The 24,878-nt window shown below is 31.7% G+C and overlaps 1 protein-coding gene across 1 annotated transcript; it reads left to right on the top strand.

Moving 5' to 3' along the window:
* Positions 1-1,339: 1,339 nt before the first annotated feature.
* On the top strand, positions 1,340-20,282 carry LOC106707356 (PDF receptor; the record flags this gene model as incomplete). Its single annotated transcript, XM_045686088.1, has 13 exons — positions 1,340-1,445; positions 9,098-9,208; positions 9,450-9,604; positions 11,114-11,217; positions 11,751-11,916; positions 12,945-13,174; positions 13,592-13,661; positions 15,515-15,600; positions 17,918-18,101; positions 19,193-19,293; positions 19,617-19,739; positions 19,860-19,980; positions 20,262-20,282. Coding segments are annotated over 12 exons (1,551 nt in total), but the record flags the coding sequence as incomplete, so codon positions are not given.
* Positions 20,283-24,878: the final 4,596 nt, after the last annotated feature.

Below are 24,878 nucleotides of genomic sequence, written 5' to 3'. Positions count from 1 at the left end.
ACACGTTCAGTGCAACCGAGTAAGCTTACGATTTCAGTGATCGGAAAAAATAGTAGAGGCATGGAACGTGTTAAATCCCTTCTATACCTATATTGATACGAAAGCTTAAAGCTTTAATTTCTGATAGGTGAAGGTAAGTGGTGATTTTAGGAAACAAAGTGTGGTTTAAACGAATCACTAATTCAGCACTAATAAAAGTTTAGTGTAATATTGTTTGATTTTGAATTTAAATGTACGGTCAATTTTTGGAACATATTGGAACCGAAAATATTCGAATTCAAACCACCGCCTATAGTTATGACTAAGGCGACAACGGCACGGAAATAATGATTAGATTCAGAGAATTTAAAATTATTTATTTATTTATATCATAAAAGCAGGATGAGCCAAACGATACGCGAATAAACTCAGGAAGCTGATAAATATAATTACCTAGCTGTACCCGCGACTTCGTCGGCGTGAAAAACTGTTTCGGCTAGCGTTTTTAATGATTTAGGCAAATTATTTTAATAAAAATTATTAAGTATTATATTATATCAAAACATTCACATTAACCTTACATATTCACATACAAACATTCATCCCCTATAAACTATTGTCATTTTGAGCCCTTAATGGTAAATCCTTTCAAAATATGTTTCAAGCTTCTAGCTGTTGAAATTACTATAGTTCCATACATACGAGTATTTCCACCCCCACTAACAACTCCTTAAAAACACTTTTTTGCCTTAAAAGCCTATGTAATTTCTTAGGATATAGACTATAATTTCATTTAAATCGGTTTAGTAGTTTTGGCGTGAAAGCGAGACAGACAGACAAAGTTACTTACCGCATTGATAATATCAGTAAGGAGAGTATTAGTAAGGTCAAGCTAACAAAGAAAGGAGTCAAAGTGTTACCAAATATTATTGACCGCAATCCTGATTTACAGGTTTCCATTTTTTATGATCCCTGCAGTCGTAATAGATTAGATGGGTTTCCTTATTTCTAGTTTTAAAATGTTAATATGCCACAATATATATATATATATATGTGACTATCAAACATTATAAATTACCTACTGAGAAAGATATAAGGGCTGATAGGAAAATACGTAATATAAACTAGCTCACAGTGGCTCCCAGTCAATGTAAAAATGTTACAATTTCCTTTTCGAATTTTCACCGTCTAGTCACGTCTTGTATTTGTTTGTTTTTCTATGTTACACTATATTTGACTGAACGTATTGTGGTACTAAACACCGCCACTTTTGTCAGTCCTGATAATTTTATGGGACGTACGGTACTTACGAATGAAATGTCAATTCTCTTGTTACAGTTTCACATTTGCTTCATACTAATCCGGCAAGACGGGCGCAAAACTGTCGGCGTCTAAGGAACAAGATGAATTGCTACGGCTCAAACGGGCCTGCATTCAGAAGTTTGCGGACTTTGCGTACAAAGCGGGTGAGGAACTGAAATTATATTAATTTGTACATACCAGCTTCCTACGTTTACAGCCAAGGGACACTTAATGTAATTTGATAGCCCTAGGGCTATAGAAATATAGATGAACAACTAGTGGTGTGAAGACTTGTCAAAACTTGAAGCCCTATTAAACTACAAAGAAGCCACGTCCACCCTTAGTCCTTTTTTTCCAACCAAGGATTTGTTTAGCACCATCAAGTAGAAATAATTGACGACAAGTGTGAAGTGGCTATAGTAATAACATAATAATTAGTGTTGCGTTTTAATTAATCTATTGGCTTAGCTCCAGTAGTAAACATAAAGTAAAAATATATATTTTAGTCGCTAATTATCTGTGTTACAAACAATTACAAATATTTTGTTATTTAGTAATAGCAATACCAAAACATCAATTAAATTCAAAAAGGTTCCAATTTCTGAGTAAGTTAAACGATACTTAATGGTAATTTAACAATATTATTGTTACTAAACTTGTTACTATTCGTATTATAATTTCACAATCATCATCAATGTAACAAGGCGAAAATATTTACCTGAAAAACTTCATGTTACCATTAAAATTTATTTTAGGTTATTTTCATTATATATTTACATGCATATATAAATTGCTTAAGGGACAAATTTTTATGTATGTCCGCTATACGTTCCTGAAATCCCAAATCATACCAAAAAAAATTGTGTACTACGGATTTTTTTCAATGAACATTTGAACAGTGTCTATGTTTTGGCATCATTTTGATTGATTAGTATATGGTCGTTATTTTGGCATGGCAACCAATGGATAACCAATAAAAAGATCAGTAAAAATATATCTCGTAATGTATACGCACAAAATATTTACAATAGATTACCGATGACGCAATATATTAAAAATAGAACGGACAAAATCTCAAAAATGTTTATTACTTTATAAACATGAATAGATTTCGTTACATTGTTTTAAAACAGAGAGATACAATATCGAGATCGAACTATGAATTATAACAGGAAATGATAGATGTAATAAAAATGTTTTCTTACATACATTTATACACAATTTCTCGATATGAAAGTAACCAAATTTAAATGAATAGAAAAAAAAAATGATGACAGCTCGTATAAGTCCAAGTTAATAACTTCATTGTTTACTTGAATTATTTTGAATTTAAGATGAATCAAGTCCTTTACTACATAACTGCAAGTCGTATGTTCGATTCCAAATCTAAATAAAATAAGGGATGAATGTATTTTGTAAAGGTGTGTGGGCTGTTGAGATAGTTGGATATTAACGCAGCATTTCATATTCTATATTCGAGATATATATTTCAAAATAGTATAACGTTGTCTCTAAAAGACTGCAACGGGCAAAAGATAAGTATCTCATTATATACTACTTAGGTCTTTAAATAGATCAAAAACATTCATACTAGGGCTTAAATTGAAGTGGCGTCTGACTTTAATGTTAAGTTACGAATATAGCCCTTTAATGTAAAACTCAACTGAACTATTATTTCTCATCTACTCTTATATAAGTAATAAAAATCAATGTTTATTTTTCTGTAATTTATACTTTTCTATGGTTAAAATATTTAACACTTTTAACCATTATAATTAAACTAATATGAATTTGCATTTCTATGATTTTTATGTGAAATTACAGGTTGCATAACTTTGTATTCGTAAAAGCACTCGGAACAATCTTCAGCGAAACGTTCATAACCACGTGAGAAATTATTCGACGCATTATTTTAAATACGCTTGAAAAAAAGTTTTTCTCTGGTAGAGTTGAATTAAAAAAAAAAAACTGTTAAAACAGATGCAGATTAGAGTGTGTTTCCACTGTAGCCACAATTTTGCTATACCTGTTATTTTGAAGAAAAAAAAAAGAACAGATAGACAACAGTGTTCTTGTGACGGTTGAAATTCACTGTCACCGTAATTTATCAACCAGAAATAGTTACTAAATATGTGCTATTAACGGTACCGATATCCCTCTAAAATAGATTAAGTTTTTCGTTTTTTTTTTCCGCGATATTTAGTTCTGTTTTTGAACTAAAAGTGTTAATTAAAATACCACTTATAAGCAAAAATAATTCGAGACCGATTATCGAATTCAGCCGTAAGTTGGTGTCCAAGGTATTATGCAAAACATTGTAGGAATGACATGACAAAAGCGTGTTTCCTCATGAAATTGTAAGTATAGGAATCACGGAAAATGAAATGTAAAGTTTATTATGATAATATAATAATTTATTTTCCGATTGGACAGCATCCTTTTGAAGATCAAAAGAGCTTCAAGTCTTTATTGAATAAATCAGTTTTAAGTTTAAATAACAGAAACATATCTGTAAATACAATAAGGCAATTTTTTTGTACACTTAAAATAATTATAAAAATGTACTTATATATACATGGTATTAAGAGCAATGCGTAGAGGCAGATGTATAAATGTTGGTGAAACGAGAGGTATGACAAAAACTCGCTAAATGTAAATTCATGATCTCTACCTACCGCTCTGGTTCACGGGAATGAATTATATTCTTATCTAGATGGCTCGTACCAATAAGGGCCAATTTGCAATTGATAACTTTTCAGGAGAGGCTCTCAAATCCTCAACCATATAGGAAAATAGGCCGCATAGTCTCTTTTACTTCAGCAAAAAAAAGACATTTACAACTAAGAGGTATTTTTTAATATAAAAAGTAAAAATTATCAATTTGTTACTTAGACCCTTATACATATGACATATCGCTCTGTAGAAGGCTTACTCAAAAAAAGAAATATCATTCAAAGATATTACCACAAAAAATGATCTCTATGGAAAGCTTCAGCTCTTCATATTTTAAGTCCCAAAAATTAAGATATATTTAGTTACATTAAATTTTTTCATACTTAATTTATCGAACATAACATCACCGTATGGAATATAGCACTAAAGATATATGCAATACATAATAAGACATGGATTTAAATAATACACATAATATTATACTCTCGTAGTTCGGTAACATATTCTATTTGGCAAGGCACCTCTTTCCCTGCTTGTATACATTCATAAATCCACGCATATACTTATAGCTCACGTAGTTAATTTTTTATTACCATCAAACATAATTTATATCTCAATGAAATATTTTATGAGATAAAAATAAACATGCGTTCTCATAAATTATGTTACTATATATATAAATATAGTAGATTTATATGTAGGTACATGAGTTAAATTTGTAACACTGAAAACTTTGCCGCGGACGTGTTTCGTTCAAACATCGACGTTGTAAAAATCAACATGCTTAAAACAGAACCGCTTCAGTAGTTACTTACCTACCTATAATAATTTATGAGAAGACGTTTAGTGATTATTGTTCTTGACCAATAGCCAGCGCAGCGCGATTATGGTTTGATTTTTAATAAAATAACTTGTTATAGTAACATAGTTATATTTGTAAATGAGTGGCACCGATGAGCTTTTTTTTTATTTTGTTGACGTTTCCTACTCTATAAAAGATGGCGCTGTTGAGAATCCTCTTTAAATGGCATCGCGGTTGTAAGTATCGTGTCTCGGAATACAAAGCTTTCGTGGTTCATATAAAAATTTCCCAATCCGGTAATAATAACGAAGTAACAGCCCGAGCCGAGGCTCCTGAGGGAGCCCTCGAGCCTAGTTACTGTTAAACGAGGTTTAGGCTTAGCGCCATCTGCGCCCGGCCACCTCAAGCCCGGTGAAACTGTAAATGCCTCTTCAAGGCAAACAGTGACTACTCAGTCACAAAAAAAAAAAAGTTTCATTTCTCGCTAGTTGATAAAATTATGTTTTTGATTACATTTTCTTACTTTCTAATGTGATTTCTTCGTCGTAATCAACGATTATCATTTATCGTTGTAAAAATTGTAGTTGCCGATAGTTTTAAATTCTGATTTCATGAATTGGGTGTTGTTCGTTTTATGTTGAACCATAATCTATATCTATATATATAAAAGAAAGTCGTGTTAGTTACACTATTTATAACTCAAGGTCGGTCGAACTGATTTAGTTGAAAATTGACGGGGAGGTAGCTTAGAACCAGGAAACGGACATAGGATAATTTTTACCCCGATTTCTATTTTTTATTCCGCGCGGACGGAGTCGCGGGTAAAAGCTAGTTTCAAATAAAATACGGTTTTAGAGCGGACGTTATGAGCAGTTTTGCTTTAAACATTTGCACAATCGCGCACAATCTTTAAGTGTTAAACTAGACAACCGAAACAACCACTTTTTGAGCATTAGGCTTTGTTCTTCTAATAGTAAATATTATTAATATTAGTAAAGAATTAGCATTCATATTAAGTTTTTCAACTTATGATGGTATCACGTCTGCATGTATTAAAAAAGTTTAAGTCAAACAATTAAACCGGTGAGGGAGGCGCTGCTATCCTAGTTGGTTCTCTCAGAAATTATATAAAATCTACTTACTACGTAGAAAATGTCATAAAAGAAAAAATGACATGACAGCTACTAGCTACGGTACAAAGTGGACATGATGACAATTTTTGATTTTGACAGAGGGGCGCTACTGAGCCGTCATAATTAAGTTTGACCATCGGTCCAGATACCCGGTCGGCCTTGTTGGTTATATTCGTTTCCATGTTTCCAGTTAGTTGATCTTTTGTAATCCGTCATTTGGTATTGGTTGAATTTATTCTTAATATATTATGGATTTATTACATTGCAGTTCGATTGACTTGAGCTATGGGTGAGGAAGAAGCAGCGACTCTTGAGGGTCAGTTCTACGAATTCTCGCGTTTGTTCGACAACAAAAGAGATGGTACCACCATCACGCTATACAGGTTCGACTACTGGTTGAGACAGACTAAACTTCTAGATGATCGAAAAATAACAATGACTGATACTGGAATTTTATTTAATAAGTTTAAGTAAGTTTACTGAACAATGATTGTTCAATGACCAAAGCAAGGGATAAAAAAGGTCCCTATCCTATTATCCCTTCCACTTGTCAAGGAAAGGCAAAGATGTCTAGATTTGGACCTCCGTCGCTCGCTCATGATTCGAAGCTGGAATGAAGATTAAAGACAAATGCAATATAGACTTATTTCGCACTTTTCCGTGAGGACTACCACTGGATGTAGTATTCCACCCACGAGCCGCATTTTCAACAGATATTGCTGCAGGCTTTACTACTGTTAGTTTTCACTGTCGTATTTGATGCCAAATATACAACTAAATTAGTAAGTGTAAAAATGTAATACTTTTTTAAATACACATATTTTCTAATGTTAATCTTTTGCAGTAAAACAGAATTGAACTGGGATGAATGGATGGAGTTCCTTGAAGATCTGTGTGAACTTAAAAAAATGGACTTGGAAAAAACCAAAGAAACTTTAACTAATTGCGGACTTCCAGGACAAACACCGGTTAATGTGCCTCAATATAGAGATTTCTTCTTAACATATAAACCAAAGGAAAAAATGGCATTTTAAGATGAAAGTATAGGACATTTTAATTAAGAATTATAAGTAAAACTATATATTCATTTTATTTCTCTTATTTAACAACCAATTGCACTACGATTTTCTGTTTTTCGATTTAATTCAGAACTTGTATCTCATGTTTGCTGAGATGATGCATTTCTGTCTGGCACTGGTAGAATGGCGACAAGAATTTTTATAACTTCTATTTTGGTTATTCTTTTATTCAAAAAGTATAATACAAAATATTCCATACAAAAAAAATTTATTTTGCAATACTCCCAAAAATTATATAAGTTACATACCTATTTGTTATATCTGCGCTTGTAACTGATCGTTTTAATAGACATATGTTTATTCGGTAACTAGGCGACACGTTTGACTGTGACTAAAACTCAATACAAAACTTCACTATCAGGCAATGTCTTCAATATTTTTACACAACGTTTAACCATTACACAACTTTATACAAGATTTACCAAAGAAATCAAACCGAGTTCGTATTCTTTTTGCAAACTTATGAAGCCTATCCACGTCTCATTTGGTATTGGTTCAATTTATTTTTATCACACCTTTAATGTATTATTTTCGCATCGTATGTACTTAAAATTTAATTTGCTAGTTTTATCAGATTCCGAAACTTAAATTATGGGTGAAGAGGAAGCGGCGACTCTTGAGGGTCAGTTCTACGAATTCTCGAAGCTGTTCGATAATAAAAGGAACGGCACCACCATTACTCTATACAGATTCGACAACTGGTTGAGACAAACGAAGATACTAGATGATCGAAATGTCACTATGACTGATACTGGAATATCATTTAATAAGTTCGAGTAAGTATTGAACAACATTTGTTGGAAGGAGAGAAACAAACTAAACTACATTTCTCTTTCTACACTCGTCTCCTTGATATTCAATACATTCTCAAGGAAAAGGTGTATTTGGTAGGAGACTTAGAATTGCCTTGGCACTTCAAGCATGGGGCGAAAACAGAATATTCGACTATTGTCTGGCTTCTGTGAGATCGAGATTTTTCACCGGTTGAGTCCACAATATTTATTTAATTAACGACGTTGTTTGCAGCAAAACAGAATTGAACTGGGACGAATTTTTGGAATTCCTCGAAGATCTGTGTGAACTGAAAAAAATAGACTTTGAAAAAACCAAGGAAACTTTAACTAATTGTGGACTTCCAGGACAAACACCGGTTGATGTTCCTCAATTTAGAGATTACTTCTTAACATATAAACCAAAAGAAAAAGCGGCGTTCTAAATTTATATTAATTTTACAAGGGTTTATTAAAGTATTTCCTGCCTTAGGACTTGTTTTAGATTTAAAGATATTCTTATATTATAGATATATTTACATATGTTGTAGTTTAATATTTTAAAATAAAAATAAATGGACTGCAAATTCATTTCTTTTATTCACCAAGCAATTTCAAGTTCTACATTAGTTGTTCATTTATATCATGTTTGCTAAGATGATGTTTTTCAAACCCCATATAGAATGATGACGAAAATTTCAATAAAATGTATCTATATTTTTATTAATCTATATATATAAAAGAAAGTCCTGTTAGTTACACTATTTATAACTCAAGAACGGCTGAATCGATTTGACTGAAAATTAGTGGGCAGGTAGCTTAGAACCAGGAAACGGACATAGGATAATTTTTACCCCGTTTTCTATTTTTTATTCCGCGCGGATGGAGTCGCGGGTACAAGCTAGTTATTGTATAAATTTATGTTTACTCCAACTACCTGGCTTTAGATAATTTGTAGCATTTATTGTTTGAAAAATATACAATATTAAAGGTTGCGTTACAGTAATAAATAGTTATTCATAACGTTACCTGAGTGCTTTTCACGCTAAGTCGTTATAACAAATAATAAAATGTTTGTTTCTATTATTTTAATGCGAAAAGCAGCTTATTAATAATCGCTTAATAGCATTGCGCAGGCGGAGCAGCAATTACCTGGTATAAGATTAAAAAAGGTATTGTTACTGTTTCATACAAAGGCAACAAATATCTGCGTTTTTTGCCGTCAAAATCTTATAAAATCCATTTGCTACTAAACGAATAGCAACACTCGAACGCCTTTTCTGACAATATTGGCGGACATGTCGGTGAAAATGAGGACTATGTCTGCTGAAAAGTTAAATAATTGTATGATAACTACAGAGACGACGTACTGCAATGCAACGTACGACACATTCTTGTGCTGGCCGCCGACGCCTGCGGGTGAAGTCGTCTCACAAAACTGCCCACCGGCGAGACTTAGCGATACATCACGTAAGTATATTATAATAGTACGTAAATATTCCCTTAATGATAAAATACCCATATCATAATTTGATTCTTAAAACCTGTTTGTCGAATAGGCACTTAAATGTTGTTAGTGCGGGAAGAGTTCTTGATCCTTGGCCGCTCGTAGCCCGCCTGGAGAATCACAGTGAAAATCCACTATTATAATCTTGTTCATCTCTAAATAATAAAAGGTATAAAATGTTTTAAGCTTGAGTATTTGTTTCAGGTTTTGCATTTCGTCGGTGCGGAGACTCCGGCCTCTGGCTAGGTCGACGGCCAAACGAAAGCAGCGTCATCGGATGGACAAACTATACGCCTTGTTTCCCGCCAGAAGTTCAGACGCTCTTAGTTAAAGTTTACGACGACGAAAAGGATGCACAGGTCAGCATTTAGCTTCTTTTATACATATATTTTTATTAATTGAACCCAAATTAACACAATCAGCATATAGCAAGATGTTTTTTTTTATATCATCGTTAATTTTAAAGTTTAAATACAATTACAGGCGTTTATTTAGTTATATGTTAATATAATTATTTAAATATATAAATTTACATAAGGACACAAGCTGTCTTGGATCTCGTTTTTAGAAATATATGAATGTAATTTGTTTACATAAATAGCTTTAAAATAAATTTATATTGAACATCTTGCATCTTCGGTTCAACGTATCATATATTTATCGAGTTATATTTAACTCTCTAATGGCCGTGTGTAAATTGCTTTGAGACTTTTGGAAACTAGTAATTGCGCAGTGGAAATGGAGATACAGATTTGTTGAAGTTGTCGCTTCAAAGGAAACTGCAATATATGTCGGAAATTATCATATTCATTATGAATGGAATAGTGTTTGAATGGGTTATTAATATCAAATATTAAATGCATTTAAAAGATGGGGTAAGTTATAATTTGTATATACTGGCATAAAACTGATGATTTCTTTTGTATATCGACAATTTTTGCAACAGTAAAATGTACCGACTAGTTTCGAACCCATCGGGGGTCCATCTTCAGGGCGAGTGTTTAATCCGAAGACTTCGCGGAGTTAAGCCGTTTCTTAATTAATTAATTATGATGTCTCACGAAAGTTTAAACAATTTAGTAAAATGTACAACTATGATTAGCATTATCTTTTAATAGTGGTAGATACCGCAATAACAATATTTGTTGGGTGCACAAATGATGAACCACGACCACACAGAAGACAGGCGTGAAGGGGAAGCTATTCCACGTTTCGTCTAATGTCACACACATCGTATCGGTGGCCTATTGTAGTCCACAGTCCCCTTCCACCCTTTTCTTATGTAAAGAAATGATGGGAAGGAGAAATATCCTCTTTATGTGTATCCATCCACAGGCAGTGGTCGCTTCGCTATTTCGGCGAATTCAGTTGGCCGCTTAGTCGTTTGCCACATTATGATATAAAACGCTCGTTGTCTAAAACATTACAAATTACTTACTAAATTTAACTAAAGAAACAAATTTTTGTGTCTTGAGCCATAATTGACATCGTTAACCTCAAAAAATTTGATCTTGAAATATTTGAGGGTAATTTTAAGGGCTAATGAAATTCCTGTTGATCGCAAAGAAAAGACAAAATATTTTTTAGGGTTAAATAAATTACATTTTTTAATTTATCAACGTAATAATCTTTGCTAACCCTTCTTGTTTGTATATTTTACCGATTAATTAGCAAAAAACATTCAAACTTTAAGGCAGCTTGGTTCGTCCGAGACGATGCGAACAATAAAGTTTTGTATCGTATAATGGGTTGCGGGTGTGAGGCATTTCCCTCAATATTTAACAGATTCACTTAAAAATACATGTTCCATCAGTTAATCACGAGTTGCTATAAAGTTAGAAACTTATAATGTCTTATATTTGTTCCAGTTAAAATTCGAGATTGCTCAGCGGACAAGGTATATGGAGATAGTGGGATTTAGCATTTCAATGTTGGCTTTGATCATATCGTTGATCATATTCTCCTACTACAGGTAAATGTGTTATGCAAAATAACTAAAGGGCATTTGTTTAGTATTCCAAGAAAATTCCAAGCAAAATGCGAATAAAAGATAACAAGCTACGCGAACCTGCTTTTATCAACTATATACTTATTGGAAATAACGTAATATGTTTCTAATGATTTATTAAAATCGATTCAATAGCTTTACCGTGGGTTTCTGAGAAAAAAATTCCGTTTAAAACTTATTGTTATCTCTGTTTTGTCAAAGATACGAGTAGTGACAGGGATGACGATTTTTTTTACAGATATTTTGGTCTCAGAAACACAAAGTAAATGTTAATTTTTCAATAATAATGGTGTTTTTGCTTTTACCTTTATCAGTGGTAAGAGTTATGCGAAACATGTCGAACAAAAAGTACGCTAGCGAAATTTTTCTTTCAACAATGATTGTTAATGTCAACACGTTTCATGCCACGATTTATGATTCGAAAAACACCTCAGCAGGTCTCTGTCAGGTATTCGATCGAATGAAATCTAAACCGTTAATATATTTTTTTGTTATAGGTCATTACGTAACAATAGAACTAGAATCCACAAAAGTCTGTTCTGCGCGATGTTGGTGCAAGTTGTAATAAGACTGACGGTGTATATCGATCAAGCACTCATCAGGAGTCGACAGGGCGACCACTTAATCAACGGGAACTTCACTATTAAAGGGATAGATAATATGGTAAAAAAACACTTCATAGGAACGTTGTTAGAAATATCTATTTGTCTATATGGCAATCAAATCATCAGCTCACGATACGTCCCCACCGAGGGGCCCGGAGCCTACCCCAAGTTAGGGTTGACTAGGCCATAGTCAACCACGCTGGCATAGAGTGGGTTGGTTGACTTCACACATATCATTGATTTTCTTCTCAGATATGTGCAGGCTGCATGACGATGTTTCTTTCACCGTAAGAACGTCGGATAAATGTACATATGTAAATCGAAAATCGAAAAACACATTGATACATGGCGGGATTCGAACACAGGACATGCAGATTGCAAGTCAAGTGCTCAACCCCTGAGCCACCGACGCTCTTATATTCATAAATATGGCATTACCATATCTATGTTATGAGAAAAAAAAATACCATACTTTTTTTTTTTAAATTAAATATGATCAATTATTTTATCGTTTATAATTCAATGACCTCACAAATTAAAGTTTAGTACACAGATTTAAAGAACACTTCTATTTTTCAAAGAAATTTTAAAATCCTTCAAATTGTAAGCTGGCCACAAAGCAATTTTTTATTCAACGATTACTTGGCTACATTTTTCTGACTGCGTCTAAGCGACAATATCATTGTACTTCTATTATATTAATAGTACTTGTAATAAAAAGTACTATTAAGCTTTGAAATATGCGATTTAAAGCACCTCGTTATTTGTCAAATTGCGATTTAAAAAACTGCCTGCGCGAAATTATTTACAAATTGCTTATGCGAAATTTTATTTTCTAGGTATTTCAGTAAATGCTTTAAATGTGTTCCATAAAGAGTGTTTTATATTAAAAAATAGTTGTTACCGACTAAATATATCTTACTGATATTATAAATGCGAAAGTTTGGATGTGTGAATGTCTTTTTAAAATGGAAACAAAAAACTGCTGATCAGATAATATGAAATTCGTAACTTATCCGTTCTACGTAGACTAAGCCGCGTTTAAAATCTAGTGTTGCAAAAAATAGACAATGATTTTCTTTTCAGCCGTATCTTTGCGAATCTTCCTATGTGCTACTGGAATATGCTATAACGGTGATGTTCATGTGGATGTTTATCGAAGGGTTGTATTTACACAACGTGGTGACAGCTAACGCTCTCAGAGAGAGAATATCTTACGTTTTGTACTACGCCACGGGATGGGGAATACCTTTTGTTGTCACCGTGATCTGGGCCACCATGACCGCTTTGCACTATCAACGGGAGGGATTAAAGACGTAAGTGTTTAATAAATTTAAAAAAAGGTGGCTATCGAATCGATAAGAATTGAAAAATCTAGTTCGCTTATTTCAAAATTTTATCAATCTAAGAGTGTAAGGGTTACTATTTTATTTAAATGTTACTAACAAAGCTTTGAAGAATATATCCATAGACTGCTATAGTAGGTTAAAAACATTGAGTAAATATACACCAACAGTCACATTTAAAAGAGATACAAAGCGGACTGGTGTATTTTATTTATTCGCATAATATACTGTAAAGCAACGTATCCGGTCATACTCATCAAAATGTCGTAAAAATCTAAACAAAGTCGTCGTCAATCGGCAGGCAATAGTTCAGACCGCAGGCCGGCAGTGCGGCGTATTTAGACTGGCGTGATTCAACTCTCAAAGCGATATGTTTATATTTCGCAGGTGTTGGTATGGATACAATTTCAGCCCACTCTATTGGATCGTCCAAGGACCCCGACTGGCCGTCATAATGGTAAGCTAATGTTTATAACTATAGCTATTGCCTGTCCAAATTATATCAAATATCATATTTATCGTCCCTCTCATTTTCTTTCATAAACAGAAATATTATATAATTTTAATTGTTCAATAATCACACAAAATAATCAAAGTAGCTCGTGCAGGATATTGGAGTGTATTGGCTGCAATCTTCTCCAAAAGACAAATACTATATCGTGAATAAAGTAACTGAAAACAACTAGTATGTATTATAAATAATGGTCTTAAAGCGTAAACCCCTTAAGGTGGGTCCATGTTAGAGGAGCCGAGAACGAGCTGAGCAAAGCCGAACCGGTCTGCTAGCGGTGTTAAGTGTGGACGACTCTTCTCGAACATAGTTTTCCGCAGTGTGAGCGCCATGCAAATAGGAGCACAGTCGAGAACGAGTAAAAGGCCCGAAGCGCGCTCGTTCCAGGATCGTAAGTCGATCCATACCACACAAATTTTGGCTCGACACGTGCTATGCTCGTGCTCGGCTCGTCTAGTGTAGACACACATTTATCTGTTGTTTTCGCTAACAGCGATCCAGACTTGTGTACACAACAGTACACAGCACGACTAAGCTGCAGTTATTACCCAGGCACTCATCAATGAAAAGAGTTCTCTTATGAGATCCCATAAGAGATGTAACTCTTTTCGTCGGATAACTCGTCTTTATGGAAGGATGAACCCTTTGATTGATTTTTATCCATATGAATTCTGTTTTAATAAATAACATACATTATTAATCCAAATTAAACTCACGTAAAGTTGGAGTGTTGGTTGTTATTCAAAGATACTAGTCAAATTTCGATGTGCGTTTATACACGTGTTTAAGAGCTCTTGATAAACGATGGAAGTTTTCCAATACGTACGTTAAATCTCGTTGTAGTAATTTATTCGTAATATTAACATAAATAATTGTATTTATATCAAGTAATAAATAACGCAAGTACATAATACTCAATGAGTCAGTGGTTTCGGATAAATTATTGAAGCGTTTTTCGTTTATATTTAGCGATTATACATTGATAAAGAGCTCTCCTTCTATGAGCCATTTTATAGGGTCGCCAGAAGCAAAGGGGGCTCTTATTAAGCTCTCCCCACTCCTAAAGAATCGAAAAAATATATAATAGACATATAAACTACTTTAAAATACTAAGATCCTTACAATTCCTATAGATCCACATAAGTAAGTCGATATGGATTCAACTATTTTTTTTTCAATCTCTCGCTAATCAGGATTACCTTTGAAATAAATTAGTTTTCTCAACATTTTAATGTCTGTTTGGTTTGGTCATCGGATTATGCTAAATTAATAAGTAGCACGTGTAGACGAGACAATGTTATCAAAGCGATATTGGATCTTGGTTCATTAAAGTATGGTAATTTTAGATAGTGGGCGGGTTAAGGTAGTGTTATCAAGGTATATATTTAATTAGGTGTCCCACTACTTTATATAGGTTAGTTGAGTAAATTGCACTTTTGATTCGTTTAAAATACAAAGGAGTTTTAGAAGGTTTCTTAATTCAGGACTGATTTTTTTTAACTAGATCTTACTAATATTATAAATGCGAATGTTTAAATAGATGGATGGATGGATTTTTGTTTGAAGATATCTCCGAAACATCTCAACAGATCTCGGTGAAATTTTGCACAGTTGTAGAACATATTCTAGAAGAACACATAGGCTACTTATTTGTTTTTTTTTTAATATCGCGCGGACAGGGTCGCGGGCGACAACTAGTTATTAATAAACTAAATTATTTTACATTAGACCCGATTCATAATTATATGATTTATGTTCAAACTATTTTCATACTCAGCTTTGTCGTAATTAAATTTCAGATCAACCTAATTTTCCTATTGAACATCATGCGAGTTCTGATCGTTAAACTCCGCCAATCACAGAGTTCAGAAATGGAGAAAGTCAGGTACCCACCATTTTCGTTCCTACCATTTAAGGTGTCAGTAGAATTAAGTGGAATTTACTCAAATGTCTAATTAATTCTAAATTTTTATTGTTCTGTACAGAAAAACTACTAATAGTCTAAGATCCCGCTGCAGGATTGGTGCGCTCATCGACTTTTTGTTTAAAACCAAATTTTTATGTTTATTTATAGTTAAGAGAATATATATTTACTAGGGTGCCTATCAAAATTTGGCCGCCATTATTTTTTTTAAAATTATTTTTAATTGATTTTTGGTAAAAAAATTTCGTTTATTTATTTTTTTAATAAAATAACGTCTACATAACGGTAATTAATATCAAGATTCTAAAAAATCACGGTTGCCGTTTCGCACCTGGCCGCACCTCTTTGCAGCCAGGTGTAAACAGGTATGATTTCGATAAATTTATACGTCTATAACCTATTTTTATTAATTATATGTCAAATTAAAGCTAATTTTTTTCTATTAATTATCATATAAAGTTGCTTAATTAAATCTGGCCGCAAATAAGGGTTGCTGGCTGTTAAAGATAATAAATGCGACTACACGGCTGCATTTTTCAACAAAGGGAAACTTCGGCCCTTGAATTTATTAATTAAAAATCCAGAAATTCAACAGGTTTTTGCGACTTTAACGAATCCTACTGACATCTTCAATGAAAACAAAATTGATGCAATCCAAGAGTTTACGTGCCTTATGTATGGAATACCAAAGTGTCAAAGTGTAAATACCGCAAGATTTTTATTATTTAACAAAATGTACGCTTCAAAACAAAATAATTAAAAATTTATGAAGAGAATTAAAGGTTTGGACTCGACGCACATTCCACCGTGCTGGAAATCTTTGAAACAAAAATTGTTGCGGACAATCTTTGTTAATTCGATGTGGTTAAATGCCACTGAACCAGACTGCATCAAATTCAGCCCAGAAAATAATGGCTGGTTGGTACTAGATGGTTTTTTAAAACCAACATGGTTCCTGGGAGACTCAACTCCAACGCAAGTTAATAGTGTGCTATGTGAATCCACGAACAAAGCTTCCGATAACGACGATTCTGATATTTGTAGCGATGAAAGTGATAGCTCCGATGACAGTACACCTGAAAGCTCCGATGATTCAGATTTTTAAATAAGAGTTACGGAAATATAAGAATTATAAGATAAATTTATAAATTTTTTAATTTGCTTAAATGTTTAATTAATATGTAACAGACAATTAAATACTTGAATAAAATCTAATAAAATTTTTGAATAATACTTTCGCAATAAAATTTTCTTTTACTTAAGTCACCTTGGTTTTATTTTTTTATTTTTTAAATTAATATTAAATATCGACGTTCTAATTAGCAAATTATCTAACTCCTTTTTAGAGAATCTTCTATTTGTACGAAAAAAAACAATTACTTCAAAATTTATTATCATTTAAAAAAACCATTTAAAATTATTTATATCTAATAGAGATATAATATTTAAGTTTGAATCATTCAAATAATTTGTAATTGGATTATTGCTTCATCAAAATGTTAAAAAAATCACCCTCTAAAAAATTCAGAGTTAGACAAATTCCTAACTAGACCGTCGATATATCAAATCAATATTAATTTTTTGTTGCAATTTTTAAATTTGTCATTTTGAAAAAAATTACATATTTTTTGGAGTATTTATTATAAGTCGTCTCTATTACTCCCCGGTGGTTGAGAACACTAACGTTCGACGCATGCGCAATGGCTTAAAAGCGTCGCACAGCCGGCAATCGCTGTCCTCGTCTGACAAATGATGTTACGCGCTAACTCTCTTTCACTCTACCTTAAATATTTATTATCTTTAACAGCCAGCAACCCTTATTTGCGGCCAGATTTAATTAAGCAACTTTATATGATAATTAATAGAAAAAAATTAGCTTTAATTTGACATATAATTAATAAAAATAGGTTATAGACGTATAAATTTATCGAAATCATACCTGTTTACACCTGGCTGCAAAGAGGTGCGGCCAGGTGCGCAACGGCAACCGTGATTTTTTAGAATCTTGATATTAATTACCGTTATGTAGACGTTATTTTATTAAAAAAATAAATAAACGAAATTTTTTACCAAAAATCAATTAAAAATAATTTTTAAAAAAATAATGGCGGCCAAATTTTGATAGGCACCCTAGTAAATATATATTCTCTTAACTATAAATAGACATAAAAATTTGGTTTTAAACAAAAAGTCGATGAGCGCACCAATCCTGCAGCGGGATCTTAGACTAGATAAGCTGAGTTTCGATTATTATTACGGTTTGTTTTTGTATACCCAGGAAAGCAGTTCGAGCGGCACTTGTTCTTTTACCACTTTTGGGCATTACAAACATCTTGAATATGACAGAAGCGCCACCTGACAGCAGCGTTTGGAACTTTGGATTATGGAGTTACAGTACACACTTCCTTCGATCGTTCCAAGGCTTCTTTATTGCCCTTATCTACTGCTTTTTGAACGGAGAGGTCAGTAAAAAATGCGGCTCTGCAAAATGTTACTTTATGTTTACTTTTTTGGTTCCTACTCTATCCGCTTTTCCTAATAGTTACGAGATTCTTTATAAACCAAAATAATGTTTATAACGTTGAAACGAATAATTCCTCTCATCTTAATAGACAATGACATTTCGAGAATTATTATGTAAGACAAAAAAAAGGACGCCAAACAAAAGACGTCTTCTAGTTCTAGGACTATTGAATTCATATCAAAAAGGTCAGGTTATATGCTGAAATCAATAACCCAAGTGCCGACCGAAATGTTTTAGACTACTCAAGCCACGGTAAACATACGCTTCGATTACATGACGTCATACTTGCCAGCCAGATTCAATTCTATTAGGTATATTATAGAAAAAAAGATTAATAACTCGAATGTTATATAACACATTGAGTCAAGTTCGGTATTATTCATGTAATGGGCATTGTATTGTTTATTTATTTATAATGCTGCCATAACATACATTTCAAGCTTGTAATACAAATAAATAAGCACTTCTTTAATCCGGAGATGTTGAGAGATATTACTGATTCCCTTTCATATATCCCATTCAAAATTATTTAATTTGACATGTCGTGAAGGTGACCTTGGTTTGTATTTTGTCTGCCGTCCGCCGTTGTTATTATATTTGGGACAGAGCAGTGAGCTCTTGACTCGAGTGCCCTAACGGCGGCAACCACTCACCTGCACACAAATCAGTATTCCCTCAGTTATCTAGTCAAAATCACTTGCACTAAGACTTAAAACTTCACCATAATAAATTACGCTTAAGTTACGTTAGTTCAGGAGACTTAAGTTTGAAAAAAGATTTTCGGATAATAAAGAACATTTATTTATATTTATTTCTTTTGTTCGAAAAGACTACTAGAAGATAAAAAAAAAAACTAGATAAATTACCAAGCAAACAAATTGAAAAAATACCTTGTGCCAATATAAAATACAGATCCAATTCGTGGCGACGTTTCTAAGGTAGTCGAAATAATTTTACATATAATTAAGAATCAATGGTATTTTCTTAATTCAAAGGTTCTCTTCTTTCTTTTGTTTTCTTCATTGAAAGGTTCGCACGGTGGTGAAGAAACATTACGATGATTACATGAGCATGCGAGGAGGTCGCCGGCCGGCCCGAGTCTCTAGCTCTGCGGAGAGATCTCGTAAGGAGTAAGTGAGAACAACTTTAGCAATAAATTGACGTATTAGCAATAATTTTAACCTTATTTCATTGTGTACAAAAAGACAAAAAAATTAATATAAAACAGTTAAAAAATAACAAATCGTCAACTCTTACGCATAAAAGTCGTAACGTGTTTTTTGAGTAAAATTACTTTAAACTTTCTATTTAGCATTTCGCCTCGTATCAGTAGGACAAATACTTACAGTAATTAAATATAAAAAAAGATTGATACAAGTACACTTAGATAATATGCTTCAGGTACAATGTATTACAATTATATACTACAATAATCGCAATTATTAAATTACAGGAGCAAAATTGAGGGTGAAACTTCCTCGTGGGTACAAATGAGAAAGTTGAGGTGGAAACGTAGCTCGTCCAAAGAAAACAAAGAAATATCAGTCACCGAAATGGGTCCAGAAATTAATCAAGAGTAAGTATATGCAAAAAGTATTAAATTTCAACTCGTGGTTAACGCGTTTTACGGTTACAAAACCGAGTAGTACAAAATAGCAAAACTGTATACATTTATTGGAATAACTACGTATTTCAGGAAAGAAAAGAAGAAAAATGAAATTGCCTTGGCTGCTCCGGAACAGTTGGAAACTGACGGAACTGTGGTAAACAATAAAATTACAACAGTAGCTGAAATAAACACTTCTACATAAATAAATGTGAGTTAAATAAATAATGATTTATAATTATACTAGCTGCCGCTCGCGACTACGTTCGCACGGAATTAAAAAAAGACTAAGTAGCCTACGTGTTCTTCCCGACAATGTTCTAAATTTCAACGAGATCCATACAGCCGTTCTAGAAATAACAAACATCCGCCTAAACATTCTCATTTATAATATTAGTGAGATTTTTAGTTTTTTACATATTCAATATTATGTACAATGTATACATATATTTGTTAAAAAAAATTAATTAATTTCTTAATTTAATTTTTCAGGATTCAACTGCCGAGATGTTACACATAATTTTCCATTAAATTTAAATATACATAGTTATAATAATATGTCTATGCGACTACTTTATTGCTTTAATGTTGTAGACAAAAGTTGCTGTCAAATTGTAATGTTTTATATTTAGCTTAGCTTCGTTATCCCTAACTTGGTTTAGCTACGAGCCACGAAAGAAGTGACATAAATAACCTAATGGAAAAAGTTTATAAAACTAATCGTAAGTTTCCGAGACCAAATTCCCACTTTACAACATTTTATCATTGTTTTGTCAAATATAATTATAGGTATGACTATATATGATTTATACAGATATTTTGGTCTCAGAAACCAACGGTAAATGCCAGAATCAAAGCATAGTTTAATGATAACTAAGAGTTTTACTCAGGGTGTATTTATTATACCACACTTAGATACTATTTAAGTATTACATGAACCTGAGTGCGGTACTAAAAGAACAATAATACTCGACAAGACTCTGTTTTTATTTTAATAATTAATTATTATTTTTCGCATTAAGGGAAAAATACGCTTTTGATGTATTGATATTAATGTTTTAAAAATATTAGGTAAGGTAGGATTTTAAATGTGTATTGTACAAATACATTTTCTATATGTCCTTCTTTGGATAGGAGAGGGGCACAGCTCACGACAATTCAAGTGACGCAAAGCCATGACGAAAATCTAACAGTAGGACTTCACTGCAGTGACGGATTTCATTAATCTTGATAAAACAGAGACTAGATAATGTATATTATACTAAGCTATCGCTTAAATAATTAAGGATTCTCATATGCATTTCCAATAAAACAGTAACTGCAGATGCTTATACCTATTTCAGACGAGAGTAAAATATTGCAGGCAGAAATTTTTAAACCACCAAGACAGTCTAATAACTTTTACACATATTAATTTATTAACTTATTATCTATATAATACATTATATAAAAAAAATTACAAAATATTATTATATATTTACAATCTTTCGTTTCTACTGCAGTAATACAGAAAGTTTTAGTTTTAATATGATATACTGATACTTAGGCGATACTCATTGTATACTAGACATAAGTGTAGCGTTATAAATAAGTAGAGTACTAAGTACCTTAAATATTTAATTTCTTGGAAATTATTCGACTATAACACACATTGTTCGCTTCGTGGAAAGGGTGTCTGATTATTTAATTTCTTAGGAATTATTCGACTATAACACACATTGTTCGCTTCGTGGAAAGGGTGTCTAATTATTTAATTTCTTGGAAATTATTCGACTATAACACACATTGTTCGCTTAGTGGAAAGGGTGTCTAATTATTTAATTTCTTGGAAATTATTCGACTATAACACACATTGTTCGCTTAGTGGAAAGGGTGTCTAATTATTTAATTTCTTGGAAATTATTCGACTATAACACACATTGTTCGCTTAGTGGAAAGGGTGTCTAATTATTTAATTTCTTGGAAATTATTCGACTATAACACACATTATTCGCTTAGTGGGAAGGGTGTCTAATTGTATACTCTGTCACTTTTATAAGTTTTATAATTTTTTTGTCACCCGGTTGAGTTTTGAGTCTTCGTAATTCTAAATAAGATATTTGTATCCAAATTATCAATCTTTGTAATTCAATCTTTGTAATTCAATGTTTGTATATTTTGATTGTAATTACTGTTTTAAAATAAAACAACGTATAAGTATTGACGAGTGTCACAGACTATATATATATTTTTTAAAACCAAAGAACAAAAAACATGTCTACCAACAATGTACGACAGGTGGCAGCACTAGTAACATATTGTGTAGATATTAGACCTTTAACATGTTTCATATCATAATAGGCTTTCGTCTTTCAAATTGCTTTTTTTTTTGTAATTTGATTACTCCTCTCGTACGTCTATCACACAATCCATTTTCATCATATTGTTCGATTTGTTTTCGGGCATGTTTTTTTTGTTACGGATATACATTTTCTAAATATGTATAATTAATAATTAAATGTATATTATGGTAATATAATTTTATTGTCAAATAAACAAAATAAATATCATTGTGTTTTTATTGAATACAAATAATTTGGAAAGATTCTCTACAGATTAATGTTTTTCTATTAAGGAAGTTAAGCAGCCATTTTGTTTGTTCACTTTTTTTTTTGTATAAAAATATATTTTACTCTTAGGTATTAAAACAATTAAACTTCCGGTGAGTTCCTCGAAGATCTCGGAACCCTCTTCGATTGCACTCTAGGCTGGCCCTAGCTCTAGGGCCCAAATAACCCTGTCTTCCCCCCCCCCCACAAGAGAAGGTATCTTTCGAAGATTTATTTAAAAAAAAGTATTAAAACAATACGGAATTAAACATTAGAATGAGTATCATATAATGGAATAAAAAAAATTTTTTTCTGGAAATTCATTTACTTTTTACATTTAAAAAAAATGTTTCACAAAATGTAAAAAAATGGAATTTTGTTTATGAAAAAAGTTTGAACATAAATAGATCTAAATATAAGAGGATAAATGGTCAAATATAGACAAATTATTTGTACTAGGTAGACCATTATAATTCCAAGACATCTTATTTATTGAAAAGGCTAAATTAATTTACAAGATGGCGAGACATTTCATATTTTCAAAAATATCTATCACATTTTCATAGTAGTAAATACATTAAGCATAATGTAATATAAAAAAAACGCTATAATGAAATGGTATTCAACAAAAATAAAAAAAAAATCACTAAAATAAACACCGTTTGGATTTAGTAATCAATATGTGCACTTATAGAAATCAAAAATACCTAAATTTGACAGTTTCATAATTTTTGTATAATATTTAAAGATATCAAAATTTAAAAATGGTATCTATGTTAAATATTTTTCATAAAATATATAAAATTATCATTTAATTAAGAAACGCCTTAATTCACGTATTATTTGTCCAGTGATGGCACCGACTAGTTTGAACCGATCGGCACTCACTAAGTGCGAAATGCCGTCACGATTGAGAAGTTCCAAAAATAAACACTCGCCCTTAAGATAGACCACCGACGAATCCGAAACTAGTCGGTGCCGTCACCGGACAATAATACGTTAGTTAAGCCGTTCTTAATTAATTAATTAATCTCACGAAAGTTTTAAACAACTTAAAAAAATAGTCGTATAAAATTGGAGTGAAATATAATAAAATTTAAAAAAATATATTTTTTTTTAATAACTTTGGATTCTGTTAACCTTCAAATTAAAAAGTTGACAATACTAAAAACAATAATAACCAAAAAAAAAATGGAAGACCACTAAATTTCATACATATTTTGGTGTAATTGTCATCACTTTTTGTACGCCAAATACTTTTAAATATATTTGAAAAAGTCTTAAAAAATAACTTTAACTGTTTAGTTTTCATACAAATGAAATAGTTAAATTAAGAAATAACGTTAAATCGATAGAAATGTGCTTATATTTTTTTTAATAAACCTAATAACCAATAGTAATCTTCTGAAGAAATTCAAATTAAAACAGAAATTACTATGATTTCTTAGAAACTAACATTAAAAATCAAAATAATCAGTCTGTACTCTAGTTTGGAATGGTAACAAAACGATTAACTTATTTTAAACGTAGGTTTCCACTACTGAAATAAGTTTCTGTAAAAATAAAACTATTTTCGTACAGATATATTCGGGAGTGAAAACGAACGATAATAACATTTGGCTCTAACTTATTATTTTTACTAAAAACTTTTTTAATATGCAAAGTAAGAACATTTAAAAATAAATAAAGTATAGAATTCAAATATAACATGCTAAAAAAATATAGGTTACATCAAATAGTGTTTAAGAAACTTAACTAAGATTTGAATTTAAAATAAAAAACTAAAAAGATTGGATTATACAAAAAAAAAAAACATATCGCTTATACAAGAACAACGTGATATTTTTTAAACCAACTTTACAGGAGAGCGGTATTTAATGTGATTTCTGAAAATAAGCAAAAAAAAAACACATTTCAATATGAAATTAAATTTTTCAATGCTTAAGTTTAACCTTTAATAAGGCTCCATTTGCACTGGAATTAAAACATATTTTTATATACGTATTCTTAATTTTTACATGTACAATGTATACCTAATATGTGTTTCTTAAAAAAATTTAAAATTCCTGTTAAGGTAAGCTAATTATTCCTGTTAAGGATCTCTCTGTCGTTTTATAATTTGTTTCCATTATACCTATTTTTAATAAGGAACTGCACAGTTTGAACTTTGATCTCTTTACTGATAACCGGCAATGAATATTGTTTATTTTTTGTTTGTTTTTTATTTTTTTTTTTTATAAAAAAACCTAATAATTGACAATTATATTTTTATTTAAAAATCATCTTTTGTATAATGGAAACAGTGTCCATATCATACTAACGCCAGACGGGTATAGAGCATATAATGACCACTTTCTTTGAATAATGATTTTTCCCAAAACGAATTGTTTAATAAAAAATATTTAGCTTCATACCAAAGATACAAATATTGGTAATCAAATAAAGGTTTTATGAATTAAAAAAAGACAAAGATCAATATAAAATTCCAATTACCTAGGTGGTTGAAATCGTACTATGATTT

Source organism: Papilio machaon, chromosome Z (assembly GCF_912999745.1).
Source record: "Papilio machaon chromosome Z, ilPapMach1.1, whole genome shotgun sequence".
In the NCBI taxonomy this organism is placed as follows: domain Eukaryota; kingdom Metazoa; phylum Arthropoda; class Insecta; order Lepidoptera; family Papilionidae; genus Papilio; species Papilio machaon.
Note: the sequence above shows the minus strand (reverse complement) of the source record. Positions and strands in the feature narration are given on the sequence as shown.